The sequence below is a fragment of the Andrographis paniculata genome, unplaced genomic scaffold (assembly GCF_009805555.1).
Source record: "Andrographis paniculata isolate CXL003 unplaced genomic scaffold, ASM980555v1 Contig52END, whole genome shotgun sequence".
Classification (NCBI taxonomy): Eukaryota; Viridiplantae; Streptophyta; class Magnoliopsida; order Lamiales; family Acanthaceae; genus Andrographis; species Andrographis paniculata.
The window spans coordinates 1,498,179-1,505,766 of NW_026137587.1; the positions used below are offsets into that span (position 1 = coordinate 1,498,179).

Consider the following 7,588-nt stretch of genomic DNA (forward strand, 5'->3'; position numbering starts at 1 on the left):
ATTGGCGAATTACGTTGTTTCAGTGTTGTTTTCCTTGTTTTGGCTAAAGTTTGATGTCCTTGGAAAAAAATCTAATTACTTCTTTGGACAATTTTGTTTTGATAGGACTGATTTAGGCAGTAGCATTATAATCTTCTGGCCTTAAAGTTGAAGAGCTGAGTTTAGATCAAAAGGCTGAAATTATGTTTTTAGATCAAGGGTAAGAAACTTAAAATCATTATTAGCTTTTGTTTTGCTCTATATATTCTATAGTATATGTGTATATCATGTTTTTATCAAGTTATTATATGATTTTTCTGGCCAATAGTTAATTTCATTGTTTGGATAGCAACTGTGAGACAATTTCTTTAGAAACTACCACAATAGCATTAGATACAAAATATATAAAAGGTTTGATTGATTACCTATTCTATCAGCATCTATGCATCACGTGTTATTGTTATTGTTGCAGGTATATTCTTGGTTTGACATTATGCTTTGATATGACATATATGTGTTGCTTTTTTTGTTGTAGACTTCTCCCACTCTGAGGGATAAACTTAAGGAGAATATGGCTATTGCAAAACTTCTTACTGATGTTGATGATGAAAATGGTGAGTCTTTGATGAACTTAAAATCAGAATAAAGTCTTTACCCAATATGAAGACAACTCCAACTTCTCCTAAACCTGAAACCCAAATTTGCAATATAAATTGGTAACTAATGAAAGCTTGAATAATAATAACAATAAATAAATAAATAAAAATAATTATTGTTAATGTTTCAAACATATACAAAAACCTCATGTTTCCGTGGTTTGCAACTCAAATCACTTTTTTTATTTTTTATACAAAACAAAAAAAAAATAATTTCAGTAAATATAGTATTATTTTTTCTTGTAAAATATCATATCAAAATAATATTTAAATTAAAATTTAAATCCAAACAAACACTAAAATCTTAATTAAATTGTGAGATACAAATTCTAAATGGTAGAATAACAAATAAAATGATTGAATGCACAATACAAAATAAATAATAAAAGAAGAAAAATATGTGGAGAAGATCGAGTAATAACTGAAAAATATTACCTTTCTAAAAGGTCACAAAATTTATAATGAGACATCTTTTTGCTTTGTTAAAGCTGACTTCTTTTGATATTTTCCGTATATAAAAAAATTAAAAAAAATAAAAGTCGATCCTTTTTAAACTACATACTATGTTTTCCCACGTGAAAAGTATTGCTAACAATCACCATTTTGTGCAGATAATTATATGGCTTCATCAGTTGATTCTTCTGCTGACAAATAGAGGCAAAAAAGATTGCATCAATGTGATGAAAAATTAAATAGGAATAAGTTGAAAAGGAAAACAAAACTATGTGTTATTGGGGACGTGTATTGTCGAGAAAAATAAATTAATACCTTGCGAGTGAGTCGAGTTGAGTTGTCTTCCATTAATACCTTTCAAACATTCTTTGGTGGTTTTAAAAGTTATCAAAAACCATTCCACATAACCAGAGAAGGATAAGATTTCTTCATTAGTTGCATCTTTCAGAGATTGTCGCCCAAGATGATTCGAATTCAGATGCTCTGCTACGTTGACAAGAGAAAACATGTCCACTTCATAAATATCTCCGGTGTGCTGGAGTATAATTTGAGGATGAACTTCAACAACATCTTGCAGGACACTGATGGATTCGTCGACATTTTCTATTAGCTTTGTGTTTAGATGATGACGACCGAGTTCAGAAGCCTTTCGGAGGACCTCCAGTAGGCATGCTAAATCAGACCAGATTAAACTAGCAGACTCCGTCATTGTTGCCGTGACAGAACCAATTTGATATTCTCTCAGATCTTCATCCTTGTTAGGAAGTTCCCTCCAAGTTCGCAGTGAGTTGATATCATAGGAAGTGGCTTCATTATCGGCAACGACATCATCAATTTGTTCGTTTTCTTGCCCTTCCTCTTTAGCCACTGACAACGACTTTCTTATGAAGTCTATCTTTTCCAACAGCCTTTCCACATCTTCACGGACGCACTTACCAAGTATAGGCATCAAAGTTTCCGAGCGTAGCCTGTGGATCACAACCTCTGCTTTATGGGTAGCCTGGGCCATTTCTCTTGCCAAACTTTCCATTTCTTGGCTTTTTTTTAGGTGATAAAGTTCAACAAAGTCCTTGAAAATATGGATGACTTCCTCCACAGCTACCATTTGTTTTGTGTTTAGAGCGTGGCGGCCGTCCTGAACAACCTTCTCGAGTCTTTCCGAAAGACGTTTTGAATAAGCCAAGGAATGGCAAGCAGCCCTTGTCATTCTTGCAGTGAAAGTACCAATTTGATATTCGACCCCATATCTATCAGTAATATCAATTCTAATCTCATTTCCAAACTCATGTTGCTCCACCCATATTTCCTTTGCCGAATCAACAGCAGACTCACTGCATTCTTTCACACCAATTGATTTCAGTGTCGGTATATCTCCAATTCCTGAAGGGATCTCCTCCAATAAACGTAAATTATTAAGTTGAAGCTTCTCAAGAATAGGGAAGTGCACCGATTCTGCTCTCCAAAACATTAAATCATTATAGGCAATGTCCAATTCTTTCAGGCGAAGAAATTCCCCTTGAACAGGCTCCCACACTAACCTCGGCACGCCACCAGATATCTCAAGTGTTTCAAGACTCGGCAGCAAACCAAGAATCGACATATCTTCCCATGCCATTCTGCAATTGATCAAACGCAATTCCTTGAGGGAATTAGCGAAGGTCATCTTCTCCAAGCATTCTCTTATACATAGAAATTCAAGTTTCTGTAGTTGCTCAAGATTACATAGAGAATAGTTCAGCTGTTTCACACCCCTCTTAGATCCATCTTCATAATCAACGTCCAACTCCTTCAAATATGGGATCCGATCAATGACTTGTTTGGAACAATTGAAATTACGCATTCCATCTAAGGTGTGAAGGTCCTTCAGGATAATAAAATCTTCCCCCTCAAATACAGTGGCTATAGGATCTGGTAGATGAACTCTTCCGTGTAGACATCGAATCTCTCTTAGTTGTGGCATCTCCCATATCTCTATAGATAAATCTGTAGTTGGGATTGAAATGCTTAACCTTTGAAGATTCCAAAGTAATGTTGAAGGAGAGAATGGTTCCATCACCAGTATATCAACACAACGCAATTCTATTGGCTGCAAAATTTCTGTGTCCAAACCATCATTGTAATTTGCATTCTTTACTAAATTATGTCTTTTAATATGCGAATACACCATCCTACAAGCATCGCATACAAGAGGATTAACTTGTGACGATAATCCAAATACATAAAATGGTCGCACTATATGAATTCCTTCTTTGTCCTTGAGTCTTTCTTGACAAAGATTACAGCGCACATCTCCTACAAACCATCTTTGAACTCTTTGCCTTCTAGGAAATTGGAGAAAACATTCATTTTCAGATTCTCTTAAACAGATATCCCGTAAAAGATCATGAATGCCACACAAACGTAATCCAGCCCAACTGTATATTAGATTTCTGTCTAAGAGACTTTCTACATACTCCTGTGCAATATCTTCCAAACTTCTATATCTCTTTGATTTAATGAATCCTTCAGCAATCCAAAAGTTGATTAGCTCTGAGACTACAATCCCACTATCTTCACGAAAAACTCTCAAATATAAAAAACATGGTTTGAGATGAATGGGTAAACTCTCATAACTTAGAGATAATACTTTCCGACAATGCTCATCATATCCCAAATTAGCAAGCGAGCTAAAGTTATTTACAATATTCTCCCAATATTTTACAGTCATGTCAGAATTCGCAAGAAATCGACCAACAACAACAATTTCCAAAGGAAGCCCTCTACAACTTTTTGCAATGTCCTTTGCAAACTTCTCTAAATGACTGTATGGACAACCATTTTGAGAAAAAGCATTTTGACAGAATAAACTCCAACTTTCTTTCTCATCTAAAAATGTTAATAGATAGGGATCACGAGTACCCAAAGAAGTAGCCATGTTTGAGAGTCTAGTCGTCAACAAAATACGACTTCCATCCTCATTGTCAGGAAAATACCTCCGTAAATCATCCCAAGCTCCTCTTGACCACATGTCATCCATAACAATCAAGTACCTTCTACCGAATAATTTTTGGTAGAATCTAGTTCCCAACTCATCTAAACTTTCACATATTTCGTTTTCTCCTGCCTTTCCTTCGAGACCAACTTTAAGGATTTGTTCAGCACTATATTCTTGCGATATAGTAAGCCAGATGCGTAAATCAAAGTGGTCGACAACAAATGAATCTTCAAAGAGACTTTTAGCGAGAGTGGTCTTACCAATACCTCCCATACCGACAACCGGAAGGATTTCAAGATTAGATCTACCTCTGACGAGGTTGTCCCTTATCCTGTTCACATGCTCATCCAGTCCAACCACAACATTGCTGACATATGAAGCAGCTGCAGACGAACCACCAGCAGCAACAGAATCATAATTGGATTGCTTTTGGGCTTGAGCATCCTCCCCCTCTTCTTCGATCACCGGAAACTCTTTTTGAATGGAACAAAACTTTTGGATCAGTGTCTCCATTTCATCACAGAATGCTGAGAAGTTTGAAGTATCACTCGTTTCTCCTTGAAATTTGGCATAGAGTAGATTGCCTACATGGAAGTTGATGTCAGTTTCTGCTTCAGCGGCAGCCTCTGCCATTTTCCTCCACAAACCTTGAAGCTCCGGGATCTTCTTTTCGGAATGAAGCTCGACAAATTCCAGCAAGGAATTGACATTTTCCTGGAGAGATTCGACTTGATGGATGTCAGCACGAGGGATATGAAATTGGGCACGATAGTGGAGATTTTCGAGGACATGAGTGAGAGAAACCAAGGATGCATAAGCAGCAACAGCCATGTCTCCAAGATAATGAAGATCGAAATTAAGACACAGATGAATTCAGATGAAGAATTGAAGATGAAGATGTAGTAGGGAGAGAGGTCGCGGTTGAGATGTATGAAAGACATATTTTGCGAGAGGAGTGGTTCAAGTTGACATGTATGAGAGGAAATAAGAAACGTTATCTTTAACGAGTGATGCTGATAATTCCATGCTCGGTAATGACTTCTAATTTACTTCATTTTAAGGATTTGGCCTATGTTTTCTTGATTGCATTACGATTTTTTTTTTTTTTTTAATAGCTTTTTATTTGATATGAATAAATATTTTATATAAAATTGAACTAAAAATAAAAATTTTAATGTAATATTTGAAAATTTAAAATAGATACAGATTTAGTAATTTTATGGGAAAAAAAAAATAAAAATGAATAACATATTATACTATCCATTTTAAAAACACAAACAATTATAATGAAGTTAATATAAATATACACCAAAGATGAATTTAGTTACCAAATATTTGGGATGGCCAACCAAATATTTTTACTAATAGATTTAGATAAAAATGTTTGAGAATCATTAAAATGAATACACATGCAAAATATTAGAGTTTTTGGACCTTCATATGAGAGCGATCAAACCAAATATTTTTACTAGTCTAATACTTATAAATATGGATCGGTACGGATGGCTACCTGTTTTGTCTCTTTAAGGGTGCGTTTGGTAATTAGCTGATAGCTTTTAGCTGTTAGCTGATTCAATAGCCGTTAGCTGTTAGCTGATTCAATAGCCGTTAGTTGTTACCTGGTTTGACTAGCTGATTCAATTACGGTTTTTTTTTTTTTTTTGGCTGGGCTCAAAGAGCTGCCTACGTACCCAAACGAGATCAAGCCATACGTAGTTCTAAAAGTTTGTGCGTACAATGTCGAAAAAGGGTAAAGCAGTAAAAAGAAACTTATAAAAGCAAGTAAAAGCTAATGAAAGCGAAAGCACGGAAGGCCCACTGCGTCAGCATGGATGAAGCCACGAGTCCTCGCAGGAATGTCCGTTGGCTCCAGAATCCGCATATGAGGAAAAGAGACTGATGTGGCCGCAAGGTTATCCGCCACTTTATTGCCCTCGCGGTAGATATGGGAGATCCTCCAACGATGGTGCGTAGTTGTAGACGCAGGTGATGGAGACAAGGTTGGAGGGTCCAATGTCCCGCCGAGGAGGAGAGTAAAGAGATACTGCTGGCGGAGTCCGTCTTAATCCATAGAGGGAGGAGGCCTCGCGCCACTGCTAAGTCCACGCCAGATCGAATTGCCTGCAACTCAGCCAAAGTATTTGTCGCGTGGGGGAGTGGGACCTGGAAGGCCACAAGGGGAGCGCCCGTGGCGTCCTGAATAATGCCCGCAGTCCCAGCAGCACCTGGATTTCCAAGTGATGCCCCATCAGTGTTGAGTTTGAACCATCCCGGAGTAGGAGCTTCCCAGTGCACTAAAACCGGCGGCCGAGGAACCGGGGGCGGGAGGCGAAGGCCAAGACGAGAAGCAAGGTGGAAATCCCCTGACCAATGTTGTCGCTGAAGTAGGCCAGCACGCCAAAGGACCTGCAAATGAGAGTGAACACGCCAAATAATCCGGTCAGACGAAATCTGTATACCTCGGTGTTTGGCGTCGTTCCGTGCCGTCCAAAGAAACCAAAAAACCAGAAGAGGGATAGAGGCACGGATGTTCCGCACATGAGGGGAGGACAGGCGCCAAGCAGAAACCATGAGGTGGGGCGCATGGGTCCCTGGGAGCTGGATGCGAAATAAGTCGGCGAAATGATGCCACACACGTTGCGCAACCGCCGACGAGAAGAATAAGTGCTCGATCGTCTCAGACTCCCGACAACACTGGCAGCGAGAAACAATATGAAGGCCCATCTTCGTTAAGGCCTCATCGACGGGTATCCGACGGCGAAATAAATGCCATAGGAAAACCGACATTGTAGGAGTAAGAAGCGGCGACCATAGACTGCAAGAAAGCTAGCTCCGAGCCCCAACTGTGCGGCTCATCTCCCAAGCAGAAGTCGTAGAAAAAAAACCTGCAGTCGAGGACTTCCAGATTGGCTGATCCGCAGTCAGGGGATAAAAAAGAATCGCAGAGACCTGCTGAACAAGTGTTGCCAGAAGGTAGGCCCGAAGGTGCGTCAAATCCCACGTCCCATTTGACCACATCTCTTTCACCCGTATCGGCGGGGGACGGTCCTGGCGGTCCGTGCAGAGAGGGCGATCACCACACCAAGTATCATACCAGAAGAAGCACTCCCCACGTCCCAAATTCCAAATGATCTGAGTCTGTGCCTCATCTCGAACCTGGCAGAGACGCTTCCATACCGGACTGTCGTAGCTTTGGCAAGGTGCAAAGCCTGGGAAGGAGTTGCGAAAATACTTCTGTTGAAGCGCACGAGCCCAAAGGGAGGTTCCCTCTCTGAGCCGCCACCACAGTTTAAACGAGAATGCCCGAACCATATCAGACAGGCGGCGAATGCCAAGCCCACCCTCCTCTTGTGGCCGTGTAATGTCCGCCCAGGAGATCCAATGGCGGCGGCGGTGCCCGTGATAAGAGCCCCAGAAAAAACGAGTAAAAAGCTGCTCCACAGAATGAAGGACAGTCTAGGGGGCAAAGTACCTGCAGCAGATAGAGGGGGAGCGAGAACAGAGTGCTCCTGATCAACTGTAAGCG

The 7,588-nt window shown here is 39.8% G+C and overlaps 1 protein-coding gene across 5 annotated transcripts; it reads right to left on the minus strand.

Moving 5' to 3' along the window:
- Positions 1 to 305: 305 nt before the first annotated feature.
- Positions 306 to 5,022, minus strand: LOC127254723 (putative late blight resistance protein homolog R1B-17). Of its 5 annotated transcripts, none has more exons than XR_007839482.1 (3): positions 1,404 to 5,022; positions 1,198 to 1,276; positions 306 to 667 (listed from the first exon to the last, which is right to left on the minus strand). XR_007839482.1 is itself a non-coding variant. In XM_051279975.1 (3 exons), exons 1-2 carry the CDS (start codon positions 4,891 to 4,893, stop codon positions 1,251 to 1,253), a joined length of 3,516 nt encoding a protein of 1,171 aa, XP_051135932.1. In that variant the 5' UTR covers positions 4,894 to 5,022; the 3' UTR covers positions 306 to 667; positions 1,235 to 1,250. The 5 variants fall into 5 exon arrangements, 3 of the variants coding, with proteins under 3 accessions (XP_051135932.1, XP_051135931.1, XP_051135930.1); XR_007839481.1 differs by having other exon boundaries at positions 1,198 to 1,279; XM_051279975.1 differs by having other exon boundaries at positions 1,235 to 1,276.
- Between the last annotated feature and the right edge of the window lie 2,566 nt (positions 5,023 to 7,588).